At 23.2% G+C, this 27,885-nt stretch overlaps 3 protein-coding genes across 3 annotated transcripts in view; 1 reads left to right on the top strand and 2 right to left on the bottom strand.

Annotated features, from left to right (window-relative positions):
• The window catches only part of LOC127286653 (mitotic spindle assembly checkpoint protein MAD1-like), a 35,466-nt gene extending 17,277 nt beyond the window's left edge, over positions 1-18,189 (bottom strand). The window contains exons 1-4 of the mRNA XM_051313155.1: positions 17,973-18,189; positions 14,557-14,823; positions 12,632-12,862; positions 11,559-11,998 (exon numbers count right to left, since the gene is read on the bottom strand). Of these exons, the coding sequence (XP_051169112.1) occupies positions 11,559-11,998; positions 12,632-12,862; positions 14,557-14,805 (920 nt within the window). The 5' untranslated portion in view covers positions 14,806-14,823; positions 17,973-18,189. The remainder of the gene's footprint in view (positions 1-11,558; positions 11,999-12,631; positions 12,863-14,556; positions 14,824-17,972) is intronic.
• On the bottom strand, positions 6,645-9,546 carry LOC127286652 (heat shock protein 70 B2-like). Its single transcript, XM_051313154.1, has 2 exons — positions 9,143-9,546; positions 6,645-8,469 (listed from the first exon to the last, which is right to left on the bottom strand). The coding sequence occupies exons 1-2, from the start codon at positions 9,522-9,524 to the stop codon at positions 6,818-6,820; spliced, it is 2,034 nt and encodes a 677-aa protein (XP_051169111.1). The 5' UTR covers positions 9,525-9,546; the 3' UTR covers positions 6,645-6,817.
• Positions 18,190-18,321: 132 nt separating the features above from the next.
• LOC127286654 (ER membrane protein complex subunit 10) lies at positions 18,322-27,120 on the top strand. The gene is made up of 4 exons (XM_051313156.1): positions 18,322-18,575; positions 21,560-21,823; positions 24,015-24,281; positions 26,672-27,120. The coding sequence occupies exons 1-4, from the start codon at positions 18,519-18,521 to the stop codon at positions 26,759-26,761; spliced, it is 678 nt and encodes a 225-aa protein (XP_051169113.1). The 5' UTR covers positions 18,322-18,518; the 3' UTR covers positions 26,762-27,120.
• Positions 27,121-27,885: the final 765 nt, after the last annotated feature.

The following is a 27,885-nucleotide window of genomic DNA, read 5'->3' as shown; positions in this document are numbered from 1 at the left end:
GTAGAGGGGGTTGAAGTTTTGACGTTAAGGGTAAAATTGTCATTTTCAAATCCGTATAACTATGACAAAAGTTAATGGATTTTAATTTATCCATAATGAATTTTAATGCATTTTTCACGTACTTTTCAAAAATGTATACAAAATTAAAAAAAAAAATTTTTGACCCCTTTTTTTCAAAATCAACCCTTATTTTTCGATTTTCACCCCTTCGGGTATTTTTTTTTTTATTTTATTTTCATTGGAAATCTGAGGTTTTTTCCCATGAGCTATGTAAATATGAAAATGGGACAACAATAATTTTGTGAGAAACAGAATATTAATGTAGGCAGTGCCGATAACGGGTATACCTAAAGATCATCTTCGAGGATTTAGGTAGGCACCGCCTGCTTTAATATTCTGTTTCTCACAAAATTATTGTTGTCCCATTTCCATATTTACATAGCTCATGGGAAAAAACCTCAGCTTTCCAATGAAAATAAAAAAAAAGAAAAAAAAATACCCGAAGGGGTGAAAATCGAAAAATAAGGGTTGATTTTGAAAAAAAGGGGTCAAAAATTTTTTTTTTTAATTTTCTATACATTTTTGAAAAGTACGTGAAAAATGCTTTAAAATTCATTATGGATAAATTAAAATCCATTAACTTTTGTCATAGTTATACGGATTTGATAATGACAATTTTACCCTTAACGTCAAAACTTCAACCCCCTCTACTTTCTACAAATATTTTTTTAATGAGTTTATATTTAAGGGATTTATTACTATCACATAGGACAACAATTTACCAAAATATGAAGCCAATCCCAGAACATTGACTTTTTGGGCTGGGGCGATTGAAAAAGAATCTCTGATATAATGATAAAAAAATAAATTTTTTTAAAAAATTGAATGCTTTTATTATGGTGTTCTAACATTTTATAAATAATACACAAAAATTGTATAACTGTTGATAAGTTTAATAAAAGAAAAAACTGGAAAGAATTTATGTTTGACAAAATCAGTTATATAATTTCAAACATTTTTTAATTCATATCCACTCCAAAATATCATGACTGTTTTGAGTATTTTTTGAAATTGATTTTTTTAGGTTCAAGAAAAATTAATTTGTGAAAGCATACAAAATTAAAATTTTACAATGGATGAATTCTTTCAAATTTGAATGTTTTTACAAATTAATTTTTCTTGAACCTAAAAAAGATCAACTTCAAAAAATATTCAGAAAAGTCATGATCTTTTGGATTGGATTTAAATTAAAAAATAAATGAATGATATAACTTATTTTGTCCAACATAAATTCATTCAAGTTTTTTTCTATTATTGCACTTTTGAACAGTTCTACAATTTTTCTCTACTATTTATTACTTTTTAGGACGCCATAATAAAAGCATTCTATTTTTTAAAAAATTTAGTTTTTTACATTATATTTCTCTTTATTTATTATTTTTTAGTTTATAACTTAAAAAGTAGGACTTTAAATGAAAGCGTTCAAAAAACAATTCTAGAAAATTCTATAAATTTCTAGAAAGTGCTATAAAATTTCTAAAAAGTTTTAGAAATTTACAGAAACTTTTTTTCTTAAGTTTTGTATAAATTTTCTTGAAAGTTTTATAAAGTTTCTAAAAGTTTTATTGAAGTTACTAAAAAATATTATGAAGTTTCTAGAAATTGTACTAAAGTTTCTAGAATGTTCCATGAGGGTTCAAAAAAAGTTATATGAATATTTTAGAAAATACTGTGAAAGGTTATGTGAGGATGGTAAAAAAAGGAAACACTAAACCAAATAAGCTGCATTTATAATTTAATATACAGGGTGTTCCAGGAGTATGGAAACTTGCAAATATCTCGAAAAGTACGAATTTTTGTAAAAAATGTTCAAGACAAAAGTTGTTTAAATAAAAACGACTAATTTTCAGTATCCATTTTAAAATCGTTATGAAATTCTGCGTTTAAACTTGCAGTACAAAAGCCAAAAAATATTGGGCCCAATGTCTGGGATTGGGCTCAACATTTTTTGACAAATAAATAAATTTATAAAATCGCATCTTTTGGAGTTTTTGTGATTACAGGATTAGAAATTGGAAGCTAATTTTCAAATTGGGCATAGAGCCCAATGTAAGATTCCGCAGCTCAATGTGAGACCTACAGTAAAAAAATTAGTTTCCTTCCATTTCGTAATCGTTCTGAAATTCTGGGCTTAGACTTGTGGTACAAATTCCAAAAATATTAAGCCCTCACATTGGGCGGCGGAATCTTACATTGGGCTCTATGCCCAATTTGAAAATTAGCTTCCAATTTCTAATCCTGTGATCACAAATTTTTTCCAAGATGCGATTTTTTAAAATTTATTTATCTGTTGATAAATTTCGTACCCAATATCTTGGATTGGGCCCAATATTTCGGGCACTTATAACACATGTCTGAACGCAGAATTTCATGGGGATTACAAATTTGATACTGAAAATTAGTGGTCTCATTTAAGAAAACTACTTTTTTCATTGTAGGGCCCAACATTCGGCTCCGGGCCATGTATTAGGAAATGTAATTTTTTTTCCGTTCCGTGCCTGTGCCAGGGAACAAAAATGGTTATATAATAATTAATTAATTTTATTAATAAAATAATTAATAAAATTAATTATTTGAGAATTTTGTTTTCGTTCCAAATACGTAAAAATAAATAGGGATAGATTCTCGTGTCTGAGCACGTCTCAAAAGTGAGATAATTTTTACATTTATTGTCCTTGTACATAACAATATCATCTCATTAATTCATTCTTTGTCAAATATAAATAATTTTCATTTTATTATATTTATACTTACCTATTTGTTTATATAATTAACCAAATAATGTATAGTTATTATCAGGTTTTATTTATTAATTTACAATTTTCATAAAGAAAATGAGAAATTTTTATTTTTATTCAAATTACAAGGGACAAAAATTTCCTATGGTGAAGTGTTGGACCCAATATTTTGGGCATTTGCATAAAATTCGTTACTCGGGGGTTTTTGGGGTCGCTAATTACGAATCTGATGTCAGTTTATTCAAATTTTCATTATATTTTAAAAAAGTCAGTACTTTTTTCACTGTAGAGACTAATATTGGGCCCGCGGCCCAATTTTTTGGGTTCAAAAATGTATATCTTTTTTGTTTGTAATAACTTTTGACTTGAACATTTTTTACGAACATTTGTACTTTTCAAGATACATATGGGCAATAATCTCTAAAACCAGGCGATTTCATGTTACGTATGACAGAAACCATTTCAATAACAGATAAATAAATAAATATATTGTTTATTGATATCCGTGCCATTTGCGAACATATTTAATAGAGAAAATTTATTAAGTCACTATATTATTTACACAGTTAAGTTGAAATAAAAAATCATTTATGAACTTAAGAAAACAAATTTCACTTGTTACTTTGGGTATCTTTTTTGACTTTCATGATTATAATTTTTTTAGCATAAAACGAAATCATCTAAAATTGATGATAATTTAAAGCTCTAACATTGAAAAATATATAAAACATATGCTCCTTAATTAAAACTAAATGGTATCTATTAAAAAAGTGTTACTCACTTTTTTGAATAACAGAAATTCATCAAGTTTTTTTCATTTTGTGCTTTCAGCAGTGACGCAATTTTAATTTTTTTTTTGAATAAACATATTACGGATGAAAAAACCAATAAATTAAGACATTATTAAACCATGTGGCTTTAAAAATAAAGATAATATAACAATAATTGTCTGTTTTAATGTTCAAGTGAGAACGACTTTGAATTTCTAATTTCTTTAAAAGCACAATCACAGGTTAAAAAATAATAGGACGAATCTTTTTGTAAATGTTAAAAATAATTATTAATATTATAATTTCTAAATGCTACATTTTACTCTATATAAAAACATTTCAAAACTATTGAAAACAAATATTTTTTTAAATTTCATCATTAGAAAAATTGACTTGAACATATCTTATAAGGTTTAATTGTCGTCTTTTTTTTTGTTGTTTTAAAGAATGGATTCTAGCCAAGAAATATTTAGCTTTAGTTTTTTAAATATAATTATTTTAGCACTAAAGAAAAATGGATCACGCAATAAAATTATTGTTTCTAAACATATTTCGAAAATTTATATGTATAAATCAAATGGATGCTTGTAAGTTAAAAATTTTCAAATTTATAACGTTAAATCGTCCTGTTCTGGAGATTTGCTCATATTTGAGATTTTCTATACTTTTTATATATTTTCTATGGAATTGATTACACAGGTCTACAAAATAAGACTTTTTTTATATATAGGGGAGAGTGACAAACAGTGGGACACTTTTTTTTCAAAGACATATTAATATGTCAATTTTATATATTTTTGAACACTTTTTGGTATTACCATAAAGTTTGAACTCTTTTCTACACAATGCACATATTCTATTTAGATTATATTGTGATTAAATAAAAAAATTTGAAATTTTTCAAACTTGATACATTTTTCTTGTTTTGAAGGTTTGTGTTTAACAGTGGGACACCTATTATTAAGAACCGAATAATTATTACAATAATAATATTCTTCTTCATACTTTGTAAATATATATATTTTGCATTAAATAATGTTAACAAATGTTGCAAAACACTCATAATTTAATAATATTTTACATTTTTATAATACGATGTTAAGTTTCATATAAAAAATTGCTATTATTTTTTTTCACGTTTACAGTACTGCTGATCATGAGACATAATTTGGTCATAACCTAAAAACAATTTGGAGCAAAATTTGAATAGTCGTTCTCTTATCAAGTGTTACTTTTTAAATGTTGTTGAACAATTATTGTAATAATTATTAATTATTATAAATTTTGAATTTTTTATTGTTTTTTAGCATAAAAAAATCCCATTTTTAGTCGCTGTGTATGTATAAATGCGCATGCGTGTAGCTGACACAACTTATAATCAGTGTTGCCAAAATCCACGTTTCATAAACTTAAATTTTTGCCTGTCCCAGTGTTGAATGTCCCTCTATTTAAATTAAGCAATCGCAAGAAATTATTTAAATAAAAATTGTTTGTGAAATTTTAAAATATTTTAAACTATTGGATATTATACTTAAAAACATGAGTAAACAAAGTAACATTACACTTTTTTTAAAAAATTGTCCTATCTATATAAAAATCAGCATTGTATTTCAAGAAAAAATTTACTCTGGTACGTCAAAAACAGTTTTTTTTCAATTTTCTTTGTAAATAATGAATCAATGTGGCTAAAATTCTTGGAGTCTCATAAACATGGTTTACATTTAAATTTTGGTCGAGTTTCTTTAAGTAGTTTTTCAGAAAATTAAAGTGTCCTACTGTTTGTCACTCTCCCCTACCTATATGTCAGAGTGGTTTCGAATGTACTTTTGTGTGTTGAACACGATCCCGGGTTCCAAAATTGCGTATCACGTCAGGATTTTGAGTAAAGAGGGGATAAAGTCTCCAAAAATAGTGTTGAGGGTTTTCAGTATCTTTTTTTCTCCTTAACCTGACGTGCTAAAGGCTTCTATATGGACTTAAATTATAGTTTAAAACGTATATTTTAAGACCCATATGCGCATAATAAAAAAAATTTTGAAATTTTGAAAAAATGGATATAATGACCGTAATCATCTTTTTCGGTGACTTGAACCCATTTTTTTTTTGTAAATTAAAAATTTTTTTATCTTGCGTATATGAAGCGAAAAGTGTAAGATATAGGCTTTAATTTAAGCTTATATATAAATATCTCTCTCACGTCAGGTTAAGGAGAAAAAAAGATACTGAAAACCCTCAAAAACACTGTTTTTGGAGACAATTCCTTCACTTTACTCAAAATCCTGACATGATACGCAATTTTGGAACCTGCGATCGTGTTCAGCACACAAAAATACATTAGAAACCACTCTGATATCTCAAAAAAAACCATGTAGACCTGTGTTATCACATATGTATATATCACATACATAAGATTGATTCAGAATATTTCGGATTTGACTTTTGAATTTTCAAAAACGGACTTTTAATTCGTATAATTAGCGACCTGGAACCCGCGGTTAATTTTTATTAATTTTTGATTAGCAAAGTCAATGTAACTTTAATTTTGTATTATTTGCTTTCTATCAATTAAAATTATTAAAAACGGTTACAAGGAATAACAAACACTACCAAGCCAATGTTGTATTGGGATCTCATATACGCAAATCTGTTTTAGTATTCATCTTTTAATTTTTGCTTTTAATTGTTTTTAAGAAAACCGTTTTAAGAATGAAATTGCTCCCAATTTTATCTGAGTTTAGCGCTACAGAGTTTTGAATTGGCTTTCTTCTTATCTCCCTCTTTCTATCAATTGTCTTAGAATAAGAAACTTTGGCTTAAATTATTGATATTTCTTATAAAAATTAAAAATTTTGTTTAACTTTATTTATTTCTTTGTGGAATTGCATTATTTATTAATTTTTCTTTATAATTCTTTCCGTGATTTATTATTTATTTACAAATTTGAACTTTCGTTATTATATTGTTTATAAATTGTTAGAGAAAAATATTTTCGTTAATTAAAAAGTCAATTACAATACATAATAATATAAAAAAAAAATTCGACGGAATAGGATAGTGAAATAATAATACTTGTGTATAGAAACAATAAATAAACTTTATTTACGAACGATTATCACAATGTAGACTTAGTTAAATAGCCTAGCGAGCAAAATAAAAGAATCTTAAATGAAAATTATATATATCAGTCTCAAACATTTTCATTACAAAATACTGCAAGTTTTTTTGTAACAGTTTTGAAAAATTAACTAATTAATCAACTTCCTCCACAGTGGGTCCCGAGTTTTGGCCACCGAAAGAATTTCCATAGGGATTTTGTCCTTGCCTAAATTGACTTCCACAATTCTCACCTCCTGCTCCTTGATGTATTTTTGTCAGAAGTGGCGAGCACAATTTCTCAATTTCCTTCAATTTATGAACAAATTCCTCCTTCTCGGCGAGGGTATTATTGTCAAGCCAATGTATCGTCTCTTCACAATAATCCAAAATTGTTTTCTTCTCCGAATCATTCAATTTTGTACCACAATCATTAACGGCTTGCTTCACATTGAAGACATAGCTCTCAACTTTATTGCGAGCCTCAACTTTTTCACGTTGCTGTTGATCTTGATCGCGATAACGTTCAGCCTCCGACAACATACGATCAATTTCCTCCCTCGACAATCGTCCCTTGTCATTGGTGATGCGAATATTATTACTGCGTCCACTTGCCGTGTCCTTAGCCGTAACATGAAGAATACCATTGGCATCCATATCGAAGGTGACATCAATTTTTGGCACACCTCGTGGCGCCGGTGCAATATTACTCAACTCAAAACGCCCCAGGAGATTATTGTCCTTGGTCATTGCACGTTCACCCTCGTAAACTTGAATAGTAACGCCCGGTTGATTATCGGCGTACGTGGTGAATGTTTGCGACTGTTTACAAGGAATGCGTGCGTTGCGTTCGACAATTTTTGTCATCACTCCGCCTGCCGTTTCGATACCAAGAGACAATGGAGCCACGTCCACCAGCAGAACATCCTGAAGTGTTGTATTATTGCCTCCCTCACCGCTGAGTATTGCCGCCTGAACCGCAGCACCATAAGCCACGGCCTCGTCGGGATTAATTGACAAATTCAATTGTTTTCCGCAGAAGAAATTTTGCAACATATTCTGAATCTTTGGAATACGCGTTGAACCACCAACAAGTACGACCTCATCAATTCTTCTCTTATCAATTTTAGCGTCAGCCAACGCTTTTTCAACAGGCTCTAGTGTTGCACGAAACAAATCGGCGCACAATTCCTCAAAGCGTGCGCGCGATATTTTTGTATAAAAATCCAAACCCTCGTAGAGTGCATCAATTTCAATGCTCGCCTCAGTGCTCGACGATAGTGTTCGTTTTGCTCTCTCCGCCGCTGTTCGCAATCGTCGTAGACTTCTTGGATTTTGACGTAGATTTTTTCTAAATTTCCTCTCAAATTCCTTGCACAAATGTTCAACAAGTCTATTGTCAAAATCCTCACCACCCAAATGTGTATCGCCTGCTGTTGATTTCACTTCAAACAATGAACCCTCATCAATTGTCAATATCGAAACATCAAATGTACCTCCGCCCAAGTCAAATATTAATATATTCTTTTCGCCTTTGAGATTTTTATCGAGACCATAGGCAAGTGCAGCGGCTGTTGGTTCATTTATTATTCGCAAAATATTGAGTCCAGCAATTGCACCGGCGTCTTTTGTCGCTTGACGTTGGGAATCGTTAAAATATGCTGGTACTGTCACAACTGCGTCTTTTACTTTTTTCCCAAGATATGACTCTGCTGTTTCCTTCATTTTTGTCAGCACCATTGAACTTATTTCCTCTGGATTGAATCTCTTTATTTCACCGCGAAATTCAATTTCAATTTTTGGTTTTCCTGGAAATGCAAAAAAGAAAACAAATTTAGAATTTTTATTTCACTTTCTTTTTATTTGTAAATTAAAAATTTCCTTTTTTACGTAATTGTTAATTGTATTTAATACAAAATATTTTTCGGTTTCTATGATTTTTTACTTTACTCATTTTGAAAAAATAAACTAAAATACAATTTTAATTTTACAAAATGAAAATAATAATAAAAAATAACAATTATAAATTTTCAAATAGTAAAATGCATTGCATAAAAATTTTTTGTCCCTTCTTTAATTACATATTTCTTTTTTTCTATACTTTGAGAAACATTATTTTTATACTGTAAAATAATAAGATATTCAAATAAAAAAAAAGAAAACAAATTTGTCGAAAATAATAATCAACCGAAAAATATTTTTTTCTGTATTTTAATTTTTGTAAAAACTTACAACATGAAAATATTTTTTAAAAAAAGAGAAAAATAATAATTATCAACAAAAGTATATTATTATTATTATAAATTTAACATAAAATACAAATGGAATTTTGTGCAAAAATTAGAAATAAAATTCTTGAAATTAAGAAGAAAAATTTATTGGAAAAAGAAGAATAAAATCCAATAAATTCGTGAATAAACAAATAATTTTTCTACAATGCAATAATTTAAAGAAAAAATATGTATTTTTTTTTAAACTTACCTCCATCATTGACGACTTTGAAGGGCCAATGTTTCAGGTCACTCTGAATTTTTGGATCGTCAAATTTTCGACCAATCAATCGTTTTGCGTCAAAAACAGTGTTGGCCGGATTCATTGCCACTTGATTTTTCGCAGCATCGCCAATAAGACGTTCAGTGTCTGTGAATGCAACGTAACTTGGTGTTGTTCTATTGCCCTGATCGTTGGCAATTATTTCCACTTTTCCCTGTTGCCAAACACCAACACAGGAATATGTGGTTCCCAAATCAATTCCAATTGCAGACATTGTATTTGCTTTTGTCACTTTCACGTTTGTTTTAGAAAAATTATTAGTAAACTTTGCGTTACTAGACGATGTGTTATTCGTTTGATTGCTTTTCATGTACTGCCGGCACCATGCGCGTTCACTGCTTATATACATTCACGAGTCGTTTTCTCGAAACTTCTCGAGGCATCTCTCGAAGCCACTCAAAACTTCTGGCACTGTCTCGAGCGTAATATTTATTTTAAGAAATATTTTTTTATTCCGCGCGCTTTCATTTTATTATTCAACTCATTTTTATTAATATTATTATTAAAAATATAAAAATTATTATTTTGTTATTAAATAATAATGATTTAATAAATAAATTAAAATTTGAGTTTTAATTTTTTTTCTTATATCTAAAATTATTGTTAAGTACTTTGTATCAAAGAGCTTTAAGCCCGTAATTAATAGAAATAAATAAAACTTATATATGAGTTTTGAATGATTAAAAGAAAAATTAAAATGTTTTAAATTTATAACATAACACATTTTCAAATTAGAAAATTTATTAAAAAATTTGCATATATTCGAATATTTGTGCCCGATTAAAATAAACAAAACATTTATTTTTGAAACAATTTTGAAAAACTACTTAAAAACAATATATTTTTCTTTTATTACTTTCTTTTGTTGTACTTTTTGTTTATAGAAAAAATTGCTTTTATCATATTTGAAAAAAAGATAATTTATTATTTATTAATAACTAAAATAATTCGAATAATTATTAAATAATTATAAAAAAAATTAAATAATATTCAAATTAAATAATTATAATAATAATTAAATAATTAAAAAAATAATAATAAATTAATAAATATATTATTCGCTTCGATTTCTCGACTTTTCGAGAAGGTTCGACGAAAAATTTCCAAGAGATAGTTTTTAGAATTCGATTTCCAATAAAAGTTTCAAATTTTTATTGGTTGTGTTTTCATTAATTTTTTTTTTATAACTATTTTTAAATCGTTAATTAAAATTAATGAATATATAGTAAACAGTTTTTTTTAACATCGTTCTTTTGGTTAATTTTCAGACGGTAAATTTTCTCTAGACGCTTCAAGAAGTTTCTAGATTCTAAATATACATATATTGATCGGTATGATTCGAGCAGCTCCGAGAATCTTGGCTTCTTTGTTATTGTTAATTTTTCTCACCCGTTTTCTCATTCTTTGTTACGTTTATTCAATCGCGAATTTTTTTTTTTTTTTAAGTTAAATAATTTAGAAAAAATGAATATCTTTTTTCAAAATGAAAAAAAAATTCTGATTTATTCTTTTTTTTATAATTTATTTATATTCTCACGATAAAATCTGGTAAAAATGTTCAATTTCAAGGTTATTCTTAAAAAAAGTTGTGGCAAATTCCACATCTTTTGTTCTCATTGTTAAAAATAAAAAATTTGTATTAATCAAGTGAATTTTTTTTTTAAATTTAAAATTTATTTTTTAGTTTATAATTTAAAAAAATAGAACTTTAAATAAAAGCATTCTAAAAACAATTCTAGAAAATTCTATAAATTTCTAGAAAGTACTATAAAATTTGTAGAAAGTTCTAGAAAATTCTAGAAAATTCTTTAAATTTCTATAAAGTTCTATAAATTTCTAGAAAGTTTTATAAAATTATTATACTATTTATATTATATTATATATTATTTATAATTATATATATATATATTATATAATATTATGTTTAAATAATTTAATAAAATTAAAAGAGAAATTTAGTTCTACAGACATTTTTAGACATTTACAAAAAGTTTCCAAAAAGTTTCTTGAAGTTCTAGAAAATTCAAGAATTTCGAATAATTTAAGAAGAATTACATTAATTTTAATAAAAAATAATTCATTTACATAAATAAATAAATTATTAATAATAAGAACAAAAATAATACCTTACCTTATTCAAATACAAATTAACTTAATTTAATGAAATATATAAACTATGTGAAATTAAAAAAAAAATTTGTTTTTTAAATGTAACGTTTTTTATGATTTTCAAAAATCGTTAAATACCTTGTTAATAAATTTCTATTAATTTAACTTTAATTTCCGACATTTTTATTAAAAATATTCAAAAATTATGAATCATAGATTTTTTTAAAAAACATACCTTTGATTAAGAGTTGAAATCTGCTCCTCGAGAATTAATTTTCCTCTTATTGATTCTCTTAAATTTGCAATAGTTTCTCTCGCTAAATTTAATTCCTTTTCAAGATCACTTGCTTTAGCGGCTCTTAATACTAATTGTTTTCCTTCTTCCCAAAGTGCACGTTCCGATTCTAATTTTTCTATTTTATTATTTAAATTTTGTATTTCAACTTTTTGCAATTCAATTTCCTGTTCAGTAGCAATTGATTCTTTTAATTTCAATTCAAGTTCAATTATTCTTGTTTCAGATATTTCCACTTTTAATTGCATTTCTTCCATTTCATTATTGTCTTTTTCTGGTGACAATGAAGATTCTCTCTCTGATATTTCTCTCAATTCTCTTATTAGTTCCGAATTTTCATCTTGCAATGCAGCAATTTCATGTTCTAATCTCGATTTAACCTGTCATTAAAAAGAAAACAAAATTTTGTTATTTTAATTTTTAATTTAATTCGTAATTTAAAAATTTTGAAAACTAACTGTCTAAATTAGATTCTGAGATTTTTATATAGTATTTTAAACTATAAATATTGTTTTATATAATTTAAAAAATTCTAAGTTATGTTTTAAAATTTAAAGTAATTTATATATTTCCAAGGCAAAAACAATAATAGTTAAATAAAAAATACATTTTTCTCTATTATTTATTACTTTTTAGGACGCTATAATAAAAGCATTCTATTTTTAAAAAAAAAATTTTTTTACATTATATTTTTATTTATTATTTTTTTTTTGTTTATAACTAAAAAAATAGAACTTTAAATTAAAAGTATTTTAAAAATAATTCTAGAAAATTTTAGAAAATTTCTAGAAAATTCTATAAATTTCTAAAAAAAGTTCTATAAATTTCTATAAATTTTGTAGAAAATTCTATAAATTTCTAGAAAGTTCCACAAATTTTGTAGAAAATTTTTTAAATTTATAGAAAGTTTTGTATAAAATTCTAGCAATTTCTAGAAAGTTCTATTTCTATAAATTTGTTATAAATTTTCTTACATGTTTTAATTTTAAAAAGAAAAAAATAGAAATAATTACTTGAAGTAAATCTTTCTCGGCCGCTGCTTGTGATTCACGTGCTTCTTGTAAATTTCGTCGTCCAACATCTATTCTTAATTCTAATTGATTTATAACTTGCTTGTCTTGATCTATTTTCATTTCTAAAATATGTTTTTCTTTATCAAAAACCTCTTCCATCTCTCGACGTAATTTATGTAATTGTTCAACTGTCGCTTCTTGATGAGATAATCTGGCTTTTAATGAAATCATCTGTAAAGAAAAATTATAAATTTTATTCTAAATACTATTTTCCAAACATTTTCTTTATAAATCAATTATCCTGAATTTTTTTTGAAAATTTATCTATATTTCTCGTTTTTTTTTTATTATTATTCCATAAGAACAGCCTAATTTATAGTAAAATTTGTTTTTTACAAAAAAAAAATTCCTTAAAAATTTAGAGAGAAAATAATTTTTTTACTTTTTAAAAATCGAAACATTATTTATTTACGAGTTTACAAAAAGACAGTTAACGTTTATCAACATTTTTTTCACTTTTTGCGGTACTTTATATTTTGAAGTATAAAAAATAAAAAAAAAGAAAAATTTAAAAATTGGTAAAATTGAAAGAAATAAAATTATTCTTTTTTTAACAAAAATCTATTTAAAAAATGGTTAAGATTTTGTATTTTTTCTTTTATTTTTATTAAAGATAAATATTAAAGTTTAAATTAAAAAAGAATATATATTCAAAGTGTCTAACTACTATTCAACTATTATATATCTACTACAAATTTTTTTCAAGTTTTTTCATCCCTTACTACAAAAATATACTTAAGGAAAATTTTTTCTTAAAACTTTCTTAGAAACTATGCTGTCCTCATTTACCCCAAATTTTATAAAATTTTCTAAATCTTGGGGTAAATGGGGACAGTCTGTTTCATACGTTTAAAGCTCACTTAAATTTTTTTCTGCTGCATAAAATTAATCCTGGGAATTTTAATAACAACTTTAAAAAAAAATAAACCCGCAAATATTACCTTTTAAAGAATGAAACTTACATAATTTGTGAAAAATAGCAATTTTATCCCCCCATTTACCCCAACTGACCCTAATTTAAAATTTAAAAAAAAAAATATTAGAAAAAATGCTTTATAAGAGTTCTGCTAAATAGAAATTCATTTAAATTAAATTTTAGTTAAATACGAACCTGAAGTACGCAACGTTTATAATAAATGATTTTTAAAGAAATAATTTTTTAAATTGAAAAATTCTACAATTTTTTGATTAAAAAATATTTTTTAGGCCAAAAATTATAGAACTTTTTATTTTAAAAAATTATTTCTTTAAAAATCGTTTATCATAAACGTTGCGTACTTCAGCTTCGTAGTTAAATGTAAATTCTTCGTTATAGAAATTTTGCATAATATAAAATCCACTTTATACAATTTTTGCTAAATAGAAATTCGATAATTTAATATTCGACGCCGTAAAAATTTTTATAAGTTAAATATGGATATTAGCATTAAATAATAAATTATTCGTATTAATGAATATTTTACTTTATTTGAAGTTGAACCGATAAAATAAAATTGTATCAAATAATTTTTATTTATATTTTAAAAAACCAAATATTTCACTGAAAAAAATTAATTAATTGTTATTCAAGTTTAAAAAATCATTATTAGATTCAATAAATATCAGTAAATAATTATTTACTTAATGAATGTAAGGCATATCACATGCTTAATAATAGAGTGTGCAGACCAACTTTTTAATTTGCTTTTTTTTGGGGGGGAAAAAAGTAAAAAAATTTTTTGAAACTAATAGTTACTTTAATTTATTTAAAAAAAATTGCAGAAAATTAAAGAAATTCCCTGACTTTTCCCTGTCTATTTAAATTCCCTAAAATTTTCCCTGACTTCCCTGACCGTTAGACACCCTGTTTGTGAATATAAATTTACCTCGGCTTTTAAACGTCTCCATTCCCAAGGACTTTTAGGTACCAAATCTGTGGAGGAAGAATTAAAAGAATCTTCTAATTTCACACGTTTTGGAGATGCTCTACACTCCTCCTCCTTGATGCTTTTTGATGATGGTGATAAATCACTTGACAAACGTAATGGAATTCCAGTACTACGTCTGTATGCTTCTGTTCCAGATCTTAAATCTTTTAGCATTTTTATAACACATGTGGGATCTTCATTTGACATTTTGAGTAAATTGTTATTCTATAATAAAAAAAATAATAATATATAAATAAATTATTAGTTCTTGAATGAAAAACTAAAAAAAAAATAAAATATAAAAATAAAATTACAGGCGACTTATTATAATTATTAATAAGTAATAATTAATAATAATCTTATTATTATCGACTTTAAGGAGCAAAAAAAAGTCGTTTCAATTGATTTACATTGACAAAAAAAGTCGATATTTTTATTTTAATTAAATTTATGTACTTTAATTAATTTAATTATATTATTTATTTTAGTTTAATTTTTAACTCTAAATAATTAATGTTATTAGATATTGAATTCATTTTATTAAAATAAAATTATTAATTAAAATTAAAATTAAAATCCAAAACATTGGAAGAGTTATAGTTGAAATTTTTGAGAAATAATTAAATATCAAAAGATTTTGTTAAAGTTTAGACAAATAATTAAATTTTACAGAATTGAAAATAATTTATCAAATAATTTTAGAGAAAATTTTTTTAAAAGTAATTGAATTATCAAAAAATTTATAATTCAGATATTTTTAAAATAATTGAAAATTAATTTTGAATTGAAATTTTTTGGTAAAGAATTTATTATAAACTAGTAAAATTAAACGCGCGCAAGCGCGCTAAATTGACTATTTCATTGTTTGTTATAAAGAAATTAAAGATTAATATTATCAATAATAATTTAATTTATTAGAATATTATTACATATTAAATGATAATAATGAAAATTATATGTTTACAGGCCTCGGTATATACGACTTTTTCCGACTTTTTTTAAAAATACGATTTTCATCGACTTATTTTAATAAAATGCGACATTTTTTTTCTACATTTGAAAAGAAAATGTAAATAAAATACATTTTTTTAGTATAAAATGTAGATCTTCTTCAGATCTTCTTTCAATTCAATTATTTAACAAATTTTGAACTAAAATGATTCATCATTAAATTAGTTATTTTTAATAATTTTAATGAAATATATCACAAATTCAATTATATCAAAATTATTTTTCAATTAAAATTTTTATGAAATTTAACAATTGTTTATAATTTAAAAAAAAACAATATCACAATAAAATTGAATTATTTTTTAAAAATTTCAATTCAAAATAAACCAAAATTCAATTATTACAAGAAATTTTAATTTAAAATTAATTAAAATTCAATAATTATCAAAAATTTTCAATTTAAAAATTAATTATTTACCAAGTTTTCAATTTAAAATGAAATAAAAGTCGATTATTTTCTAAAATTTCTATTCAAAATTAATTATTTAAATTTTCAATCAAAAATGAACTTAAATTAAATTATTATCCAAAATTTCAATTAAAATTCAATTATTTCCCAAAATTTTCAATTCAAAATCAATTAAAATTCAATTATTTTCCAAAATTTCAATTCAAAATCAACTAAAATTCAATTATTTTCCAAAATTTCAATTGAAAATTAACTAAAATTCAATTATTTTCTAAGATTTCAATTGAAATTCAATTATTTTCAAAATTTGCAATTCAAAATCAACTAAAATTGAATTATTTTCAAAATTTTCGATTTAAAATCAATTATTTTCCAAATTTTCAATTCAAAATCAATTATTTTCCAAAATTTCAATTCAAAGTCAACTAAAATTCAATTACTTTTCCAAAATTTCAATGGAAAATCAACTAAAATTCAATTATTTTCCAAAAATTTCAATTGAAATTCAATTATTTTCAAAAATTTCAATTCAAAATCATTTAAAATTCAATTATTTTGAAAAATTTTAATTGAAATTCAATTATTTTCTAAAATTTCTATTCAAAATTAATTATCCAAATTTTCAATCAAAAATGAACTTCAATTAAATTATTATTCAAAATTTAAATTAAAATTCAATTATTTCCCAAAAATTTTCAATTTAAAATCAAATAAAATTTCATTATTCTTAAAAATTTGAATTCAAAATTAATTGAATTTTCAATAATTTGAATTTAAAAGCATCTAAAATTTAATTATTTCTAAAATTTTCGATGGAAAATTTTTTTTTTTTTGAAATTTAATAATTTCAATTATAACTCTAAGGATATTCAATTATTTTTAACTATTTTAATAATATTCTTTGAAAATTCAACTATCTGGAACCATTTTTCAATTAAAAATGATTTTCAAATTATTGTATTTTGTCCGCATTTTCTAATAAATTTTTAGTGAAATCATCTAAAATTTTAATTACAAAACACTTAAAGTTTCAATTAATTTCAAAAATCTCAATTTTAAATCTTTAAAAATTCAATTAAATTTAAAAAATGTAAAATTATTTTTAGTTCTGTAAAATTTAATAATTGTTTGAAAATTAACAATATCTTTTGAAATTTAATTATTTCTAAAAATTTCAACTTTAACCCTTCGAATAGGATTATTATTAAAAAAAAAATTTTTTTATTTAAAAATCTGTAAAATATTTTTGTTAAAATAAAAAACAAATCCACTTTTTTTTGGAATATAAATCAACAAAAACGACTTTTTTGTGTCTTTAAGTTGATTCGAGGCCTGTGTTTTTATAATTAATATTTAATAGGTATTCGTTGGCCCCTGGTACTTTAAAAATAAATTTTTTTCAAATTACTATCTTGTACGAAATTTCCTGGCGCATCTTTTTTCTCATCATAAATATCATCAATAAATACTTGAATCTAATTAAAATTTTTTTTATGTAATTAATAATTAAAAAATAGAACTTACCTTATTTTTAAATAATAATATCTTTTAAACAATTCAATTTTATTGTCAAGTGTCCTAAAAATTAGTGAGTTAGTGTTTTTTTTTTTAATTTAAAAAACGTTTTCTTTTAATTTTCTGTGAATTTGAAGAAATGGCCTGTTTAAAAATGTTGTTTTTAATTCGAAAGAATAATATAATTATTTTTAATTTATTAAATTTTGTAATTGTTTTTTCGAATATATTTCTTTCGGAATATTTTTATAAAAGAATTTTTTAGTTTAAGGTTATGTTTAAGTATTGAACATTCTTCAAATTTAAAAAAAAATTACTATTTAAATGTTTATTTTAAACTAAAAACACTGTTAATATTAAAAAATTGATATAAAAAAGTTATTTTTTCTTATTACAAAAGCATCGTTAACATAAATTTTATTTTTAAACTTTTACGTACCTTAAAAATTAGATATGATGTTCGTTCCTTGAATGTAAACAATTATAAGTCTTGGTATTTACAAAATAAATTAAAATTTCTTTACATACAAAGTACACATAAATCAGAAACTCAATTTATTTATTAATATTTATTATATTCTGAAAATACCGAAATACAGTAGTATTTTGACAGCAAGATTAAGTTAGGTTAGACCGCCAAATGCTGTCAAGGATGGGAACTTGAAAATAAAGCAGGGTTGAGAAAGTGTGATTTGCAGAATCTCCGTAAATATCAAAGTTCGAAGATTGAGACATTTCACATTTGGAATGTTCTACTTAAATTTATTATGTATTCCCTTCTGTGTTTAATATGAAGTTTTATGACTTGAATCCAAAATACAGAAATCATCAAAATAATAAAAATTTCAATAAACTTAATAAGTATAAAGTTACAAATAAATAAACAGAAAATGTTAACGTAAAATGTTCAATTTTTGTAACTTTAGAAGAAAATTTTAATAATAAATATTAAATAGTGTTAAAGTTTATTTAACGAAAAACAAAAATGTATATAACTTACGTGGCAATTTGTTTGCTTGCCTTATCTGCATTAACATTAGGGGTAAATATTAATTATTCTTTACGTAAAATAAGGAAATTGTCAAATTTTTTTTTCCTGATTAAAGTAGTTGTAAATAATCTTCTGAACTTTGTAAAAAAATCTTTCACAATTTAAAATTACCAAAATTCTTTTTCTATATCCTGGAATTTTAATTATTTCTGAAAAACTTAAATATATATATATATATCACTTCAAAATTCAATTACTTTTAAAATTTATATCTAAAATTCTTTGCTAAATTAATTATTTCAATAATTTTAATTCAATTTTTTAAAAATTCAATTTTTTTTTTTAAATTAAAATTTAATTACTGTTTAAAATTTTGTCAAATAATTTTCAATTCAAATTTACAAAATTAATAAATTAATTTTTTTTTCAATAATATTTTAATCAAGTTCTTTGAAAATTTAATTATTTTAAACATTTGCCAAAGATTCTGAATTCGAATAAATTTGTACAATAACTTGGAAATTTTTTTCTTTTTTTTTTTTACTTTAAATTATTTTTCAAAATTTGTCCTACTGAATTGAAATTTTGAAAATTTGTCATAATTTAATTGAAACATTCTTATTATAGAATTTTAAAAAAAAATTATTTAATTTCTAATAATTATAATTAATGTCAATAATAATGAAATATTTAAATTAATAAAATTTATTAAAAATAAAAAATATCTCGAGACTTTTTTGATTTTTGTTGTAATGGAAAATCGATTTCTTTTTCTATTTAAAGTCAATCCAAGGCCATGAATTAGGAAAATTGTAATTCTTTTTTTTTTTTTTTAAGAAAAAATTAATTCTAAAATTTAATTTAAATAAATTTAAAATTTCAATTTCTTTGAAAAATATAAATAAATTCAAGTTTTTTTTATATTTTACAAGACGCTTTTCAGTTTGATGAAACAACAAAATTACTTGCATTTTTCAAGCAAAAAAATTAGTTTAGAAGTAATTTTCATTATGTGGAAAATTAATTTTAAAATAATTTTAAAAAATAAAAAGCGTTTATTTATTAGATTTATGCAATTTAAATTTTTATGTTAAGACCGAATTCATTTCAAATCAGACAGGCTTGACTTGGTCGGAGCTGAAAATAATTTTCACCTTCAAAATGTTGTTCTTCAATGAATTTTAGACGACACGTATTTTTTTATTTTGCTGAAAAAAATTTTTTCTTTAAGTTATAAGGAGTTTAAATATATAAGTCGAGAACTTCGTTTTTTTTAAAATGAAGAGAAAAAATCTTAAAAGTGATGTAACTTTTTGAGTAATTAAGATAAATCACTTTTTCCTTTTGTATCTGAAAGGACTTTTATTCTTCTTTCGAAATCCATTGGAAAATTTAAAAAATATTTAAAAATAACAAAATGGCGGCCATTTTACTAAAAAACTTTCATTTGAAATTACTCAAAAACCCCACCTTTTTTTTTGCTCAAAATTTTTTTGGGAATTGTGTTCATAGGGAGGAATATTGCCCACAAGAATTTAACTTGTTCCCTATTCTGGCACAAGAAAAAAATTTTTTTTATATTTTTTAAAAGAAAAACATCATTTTTCTCAAAAAATATCACTACATATAAAAAAAATGTCTCAGATAAAAGTTGTTCCTCGTTAAAAGACCTAAAAAAATGTCTCTTGTCATTTTTGTCCATCTTGTGTTTCTTCAACAATATTTGCAAAACATGGATTAAAAGCTCACATTTATTGCTTTTTAAATATCATTTAAAATAGTTTCATAAATCTGTTTTGAAATAGTTCTTTTTTGTCTTTTTCCATAGCAACAATCAAATAATAATTAATAATCTTTACTGTCACAGAGGTTAAAATTGTTAATTTTTTGTGTTCAGTAAAATAATAGCGAGTATTAATATTAAGAAATTAAAGAATCAGTTATTATTTTTTAAAAAGCAAAATAAGGTATGTTTATATAATTTTTGTATTGTAATGTCACTATTATTATTTTTAAATATGAAAAGGTCTTTTAGGTCTTTTAACGAGGAACAACTTTTATCTGAGACATTTTTTTTTATATCTAGTGTATTTTTTGAGAAAAATGATGTTTTTCTTTTAAAAAATATAAAAAAAATTTTTTCTCTTGTGCCAGAATCGGGAACAAGTTAAATTCTTGTGGGCAATATTCCTCCCTATGAACACAATTCCCAAAAAAATTTTGAGCAAAAAAAAAGGGTGGGGTTTTTGAGTAATTTCAAATGAAAGTTTTTTAGTAAAATGGCCGCCATTTTGTTATTTTTAAATATTTTTTAAATTTTCCAATGGATTTCGAAAGAAGAATAAAAGTCCTTTCAGATACAAAAGGAAAAAGTGAATTATCTTAATTACTCAAAAAGTTACATCACTTTTAAGATTTTTTCTCTTCATTTTTAAAAAAAAACGAAGTTCTCGACTTATATATTTAAACTCCTTATAACTTAAAGAAAAAATTTTTTTCAGCAAAATAAAAAAATACGTGTCGTCTAAAATTCATTGAAGAACAACATTTTGAAGGTGAAAATTATTTTCAGCTCCGACCAAGTCAAGCCTGTTTGATTTGAAATGAATTCGGTCTGAAACATTGAAAATTACATTTTAAAAAAAATTAATTACTATACTGGGAAAATCTCTCCTTTAAATCTGACTTTTCTCTATAAATTTATCATCTTTTAAAGAAATTTTGAAAAAAAAATTTTGATTTCTATACTTTCTGTTTTAAAATATTTTTTATTCATCAAGAAAATGGGTGGTATCAAAATTTTCACCGGTAGGGTAATTTAAAACAACTTTAAAGCATTTTGGTTAAAAAATATACATTTAGATTTTTCAATATTTTTCCCCTTTTTTCAAATAAAATTTTCCTTTTTTTTTAGCAAATATGCTGTGAAGCCTCTAATTTATTTAATTAAAAATAAATTGAAGTTACAATATTAGATTTTTTTTTCATAATTCAATAGACGATAGATTAAGTTGTTTTTTATTTTTTAATTTTAGAATGAATTAGATCACGATGGATGGTTACAATTGAGACTTTTGCATTCTTTTGACGATTCACCAACACCTAATTTCATAGATAGAGGAAATATTTCCATATCAAGCGTACGTCATGGATCGGCAAATGTTGTTCAAATTGGCTTGCAAGATTCACAAGTGACTCAATTGAAAAAACTCGCTCAAAATGGAGAAAAATATCGATTAAAAGCCATTGTTCGATCATCCTCAGGAAGTGAAACAACTTTCCTCACTTCTGTGCTTGCGGTAAAAAAAAAAAAAATTAACATATCTTAATTTACAGGGTGTCTAACGATCAGGGAAGTCAGAGAAAGACAGGGAAAAGTCAAGGAAAAATAAGGAAATTTCTTTAATTTTCTGGAATTTTTTATAAATTTATTTTGGAATCAAACTCCCAAAATTCACAAACCGCGAATATATATAAGTCAACATTATAAGTTAACAAACATTATTATTATTATTCATAGTTTATATGCCTTTCGGCTTTTGAACGTTATTATTATTATTATTATTATTATTATTATTATTATTATTATTATTATTATTACTATCGACAAATATTAATATAATATTATATATTATATTATATTTGTCAATATAGGAGAAATACCTGAGTAATATCGGACCACTCCAAATTTTTTATAAATATATTAAAGTAACTATTAGTTTCAAAAATTTTTTACTTTTTCCCAAAGCAAATGCAAATTAAAAAGTTGGTTTGCACACTCTATTATTAAGCATGTGATATATCTTACATTCATTAAGTAAATTATTATTTATTTCTATTTATTGAATCTAATAAATGATTTTTTAAACTTGAATAACAATTAATTAATTTTTTTCAGTGAAATATTTGGTTTTTTAAAATATAAATAAAAATTATTTGATACAATTTTATTTTATCGGTTCAACTTCAAATAAAGTAAATTATTCATTAATACGAATAATTTATTATTTAATGCTAATATCCACATTTAACTTATAAAAATTTTTGACGGTTTCGAATATTAAATTATCAAATTTCTATTTAGCAAAATTTTATAAAGTAGATTTTATATTATGCAAAATTTTCAATTTAAATTTAACTAAAATTCGATTTAAAAGAATTTCTATTTAGCATATTATTTATAAAATAATATTATAAAATATTATAAAATAATTATTTTATTTATTATAAAGCATTTCTTCTAATACTTTTTAAAAATTTTCAATTAATATAATTTCAATATAACAAAATTTATGTCTATAAATATTAGCAAAAAAAGAACTAAGTAGAATTTTACTTAAATTTGATAAAAAAAAAGAACTAAGTAGAATTTTTCTTAAATGAGAATTCTGTTAAATAAGAATTAGTTGGAATTAAAATTTTCTTTAATAAAAATTTTGTTAATTAAGAATTTTGTTAAATAGAAATTCTGTTAATTGTGGATTTATTCAATGACAATTCTGTTAAGTAAATATTTTGATAAATCAAAAATTAATTTTAATCAAATTTTTAATCAAATTTAATTTGCTTCAAAATCTGCTTTATATAATTTTACTAAATAAAAATTTGATAATTTATGATTTGACGCAGTAAAAATTCTACGAAACTAAAGTACGTAACGTTTATGATAAACGATTTTTAAAGAAATAATTTTTTAAATTGAAAAATTCAATAAATTTTTTTGCTTAAAAAATATTTTTTTTATAATCTGTTGATTAATGAAAACTGCAAGAATTATTTTTTAGGCAAAAAATTTATAGAATTTTTCAATTTAAAAGATTATTTCTTTAAAAATTGTTTATCATAATCGTTGCGTACTTCAGCTTTGTAAAATTGTTTTAAATTAAATGTTGAGAATATTTAATACGTCCCCAATTAGTTTATTTATTTTACTTAAATATTTTATTTTTTTACAAAACATTATTTATTTGGTTTAAATACTTATGAAATTAATGGATATTAAACAGGTAAATAATTTAATTGTATCGAAATAAATTTTATTTGATCAAAATAAAAATTTTTTTAATGTAATTCTGATCAGGAAAAAGTCAGTGAAAAATCAGGGAATTTTTTTCCTTCCAGTTGTTAGACACCTTGTTAATTATTATCCCTTTTATTTTATTAACAATAATTATTTATAACATTTTTACAGGCAGTATCAATTTATTTTTACATATTTTTATTTTAATTGATTCTGTTATTGAAAAATTTCTTACATTATTTTATTTGTTTTTGTCACAAAAATTTATTAAATATTTATACAAGATGATTTTTACGGTTCCGGACCACCGAAAATTTTTTTTTAATTCCACTTTTTTTTTATTTAAAAAGCGAAAAAAATTTTTTTTGAGGGGGTCCGGAACCGTAAAAATCATCTTGTATAAATATTTAATAAATTTTTGTGATACATTATTTGGAGGAAAAAAAAATTTTTTTTGTATTTCATTTTAGTGCAATTTATTGGGTATGGATTTAGAAGATTTATTACACGTATGGCTTGACAGTGCAGCGGAACCGGTAGCTGTAAATTTAGTATCACGTGGACCTTGTATTACACAAGGGCCATCGACTAAAATGTGGACAACAAATGTACAAGTTAAATATCCTGATGGGGGTCCAATTCCCGATACGGCAACTTATATACACAAATTAGAAAAGGAACGCGAGGCTCGTGAAAGAGGAGAAACCAAAGACAATAGATCATTTTTAGCTAAATATGTAAGTAGTTTCAAAATATAACGTCAATTGACGTTAATAATTTTTTGACGCATCGGCTCGAAATCGAGTGATTCGATGTTCTGTTGTTAAAGTAATATAAAAATTTCATTACCGTTTCGAAATATAATTTTTTCGTAGTAGAATTTTTTTTTTTCGTTCTAATATAATTTTAAAGAAAAATTTGAAAAAAAACTAATTTTTTCTTTGATTTGTATAGGTATAAAATAAATATAAAATAAAATGCATATCGTCAATTGGGGCTATTATACTCAGAAAAGCGCTACTTTTTGTACTCGGTGTTTCACAAAAATTCATAATTTAAATTGAGTAATAACATTTAGTGCCCTCTGTGACAAAACTAATTTCAATAATAAATATTTTATATTAATTAAAAACTAGGGGGCGGTACGAATTCAACACAAATAAACTCTACACAAGAAAATACTGCACCGCTAACTGTACACAAGTCAATTGTCAACAAAATTAAATAAAAATATATTCTTCACAATTAAATACTACATCGAAAAACCCTACACAATAAACTATTTACTAGAAAATTATCTTCATAAACTCTACACAAATAAACTCAACATATTAAGATTTAGAATTAGAAAAATGAAAAAAAAATTTTTTTTATAATTCTACACAAATAAATACTACATCAGTAAATTTTACACAGCTATAAAAAATAATAAATTAAATTCGACACAATTAAATTTTACACATGAAAATAATATTTTCTTTATTTCCGATTATTTATAAAATTCTACACAATTAAACTCTACATTTATAAATTCTACACATCAAATAAAAATATTTTAATCCCACACAAATAAACTGTACACATTCTAAATTCAACATATTAAATAAAAATAATAAAATTCAAAACGAGTAAACTTTACACAAGAAAATACTCCACCGCTAACTGTACATGAGTAAATTCTCAATAAAATAAAATAAAAATATATTCTACACAATTAAATACTACATCGAAAAACCCTACACAATAAACTATTTACTAGAAAATTATCTTCATAAACTCTACACAGATAAACTCAACACATTAAGATTTAGAATTAGAAAAATGAAAAAAAAAATTTTATAATTCTACACAAATAAATATTACATTAGTAAATTCTACACAGCTATAAAAAATAATAAATTAAATTCGACACAATTAAATTCAACACATGAAAATAATCTTTCCTTTTGTGTCGAATTTAATTTATTATTTTTTATAGCTGTGTAAAATTTACTGATGTAGTATTTATTTGTGTAGAATTATAAAAAAAAATTTTTTCATTTTTCTTCTAATTCTAAATCTTAATGTGCTGAGTTTATTTGTGTAGAGTTTATGCAGATAATTTTCTAGTTAATAGTTTATTGTGTAGGGTTTTTCGATGTAGTATTTAATTGTGTAGAATATATTTTTATTTTATTTTATTGAGAATTTACTCGTGTACAGTTAGCGGTGCAGTATTTTCTTGGGTAGAGTTTATTTGTGTTGAATTCGTACCGCCGTAAAAACTGGCGCTGAGTATAATAGCCCCTAGATGTGTAAAATAGCCTTGAATGACGGTAAAACAAATTTTTACTAATTTATTAATATTTTAGTATTTTAAAAAAATAATTTTTGTTATATTAATTTTTAATTTTTTTAAAAAAAAGCCCGTGAATTTGTGAATATTTTTATTTTTACATATATACACTGATTTACATTTCTTTGAAATCAGTAAAAAAAAAAATGATTTAAAACAATTTTTTCAATTTAAAATTCTCTAAAATTCTATGATTGTTTAAAATTTTGTTAATAATTTTCATTAACTCTAATTTACAATAATTTAAATGAAAAATCTCTAAAAATTTTAACTCAACATTTTTTAAAATTGAATTATTTCTAAAAATTCTTTGTTAAATTTATTATTTCTAATAAATTAAAGCAAGTTCTTCGAAAATTAAAATATTAAAATTTTTTTTTTCAATTAAAAATTGTCTATAATTAAATTATTGTCTGAAGCTTATTAAAAAAAAAAAACTGCAATGCAAATTTACGAAAATTTTAATTAAAAATCTTATGAAATTCAATTATTTCTATTTGTTTCGAAAATTCTTTGGTAAATTAATTATTTCTACTTTTATTAATTTTTGGTCAATATAATAATTAAATTATTTAATAGTAATAGTAATATTTTAAATTCCATAAAAAATTATAGAAAAAAAATTATTGCCCTTAATTTACAGAAATTTAGATGAGTTAAAATTTTACCGCCTCTTTCTTGACTGCAAAAAAAAAAATATATATATATATATATATATATAACAAATTTCAATTTATTTTCAAATCAGTCGATCAATATTGAAATGTATATTAATAATTTCTTACTTTTCAGTGGATGTTCATTGTTCCGGGATTAATCTTATTTGTATTAATGTCGGCACAAAATCCAGAAGGTGGTCCAGGTGGCGGTGGTTCACGATAGTGAAATATTGTACAAAAAAGAAACTACTTATGTTTTTGTCATTCAGTGTCAATCAGAAAATAAAATTGCATTTGTAAAATTGTCACTATTACAATATTTAAGTTTGACTGTCATATTATCTCAATTTACAAAAAAAAATAAAAACAAACAAAACTGTACAATTTTTTGTAGGGAGAAATAAGATTAGATAGTTTAATAAATTTTGTAAAATTTCTATACATACACAAAAATATAAAATTGGAAATATTTCATTTGGCGAAAAAATATTATGAATTTTGTATTGAGCAAAAAAATTATTAATTTTAAGAATGTAATATAATAAAGTGAAATATATATGTGTGTGAAATTAGAAAAGAGAATTTTAAAATTATTTATTTGGAATTTTGAGAAATTTTTTCTTCTAATTGGTATTTTTATTAAAATTTTTACTAAAATTTCTCTTTTTTTTTGTAAATTCTATTTCTTCTTTTCAAGTTCTCCTTTTTTTTTGGGAAAATTAAGTAAAATTTATTTATTTTTTCAAACGTGACGAAATTTTGTTTATTTTTCCCCTCAAATTCTCCTTTTTTTTTAGGGGAAATTTTTTAAATTTTATTTTTACAAACATAACAAAATTTTTACCTTTAAATTCTCCTTTTTTTTGGAAATTTGTAAAACTTCTTTATTTTTAGAACGTGAAAAAAATTCTTTATCTTTCCCTTTAAATTCTCTTTTTTTTTTTGAAAATTTGTAAAATCTATTTATTTTTAACCTATAACATTTTAAATTCGGATAAATATAATTTTTTTTTCGTTCTTTGCAGAAAAAAGTGGTATTGATAATTTTTTTTTGAATTTTTTTATAAGTGCCCAAATTTTCGAATTATGAATTTTTAAAATATGGAAAAAAAATTTTCAATTTTTTTTAATAGAAAATAACGATTTTTTTATATATAAAGTAAAGAATAAAACAAAAATTTTCAATGATTTTAAAAAAATTGTTTGAATAATTTAATAATGAAATTAAATTATAGTTTCAAAAACGCGTGGTATTAATTTCCATCGTGAAAAATCATAATATAAATAACCTTGTCGCATATAGCGGTAGAAAATCAATGAATGGGAAAATCAATAAAACAGGTATAA

The sequence above is a fragment of the Leptopilina boulardi genome, unplaced genomic scaffold, assembly GCF_019393585.1.
Source record: "Leptopilina boulardi isolate dan_hultmark-lab unplaced genomic scaffold, ZJU_Lbou_2.1 LbouV2_362, whole genome shotgun sequence".
In the NCBI taxonomy this organism is placed as follows: Eukaryota; Metazoa; Arthropoda; class Insecta; order Hymenoptera; family Figitidae; genus Leptopilina; species Leptopilina boulardi.
The sequence above is the reverse complement of the archived record's forward strand: the minus strand, read 5'-3'. Positions and strand labels throughout refer to the sequence as shown.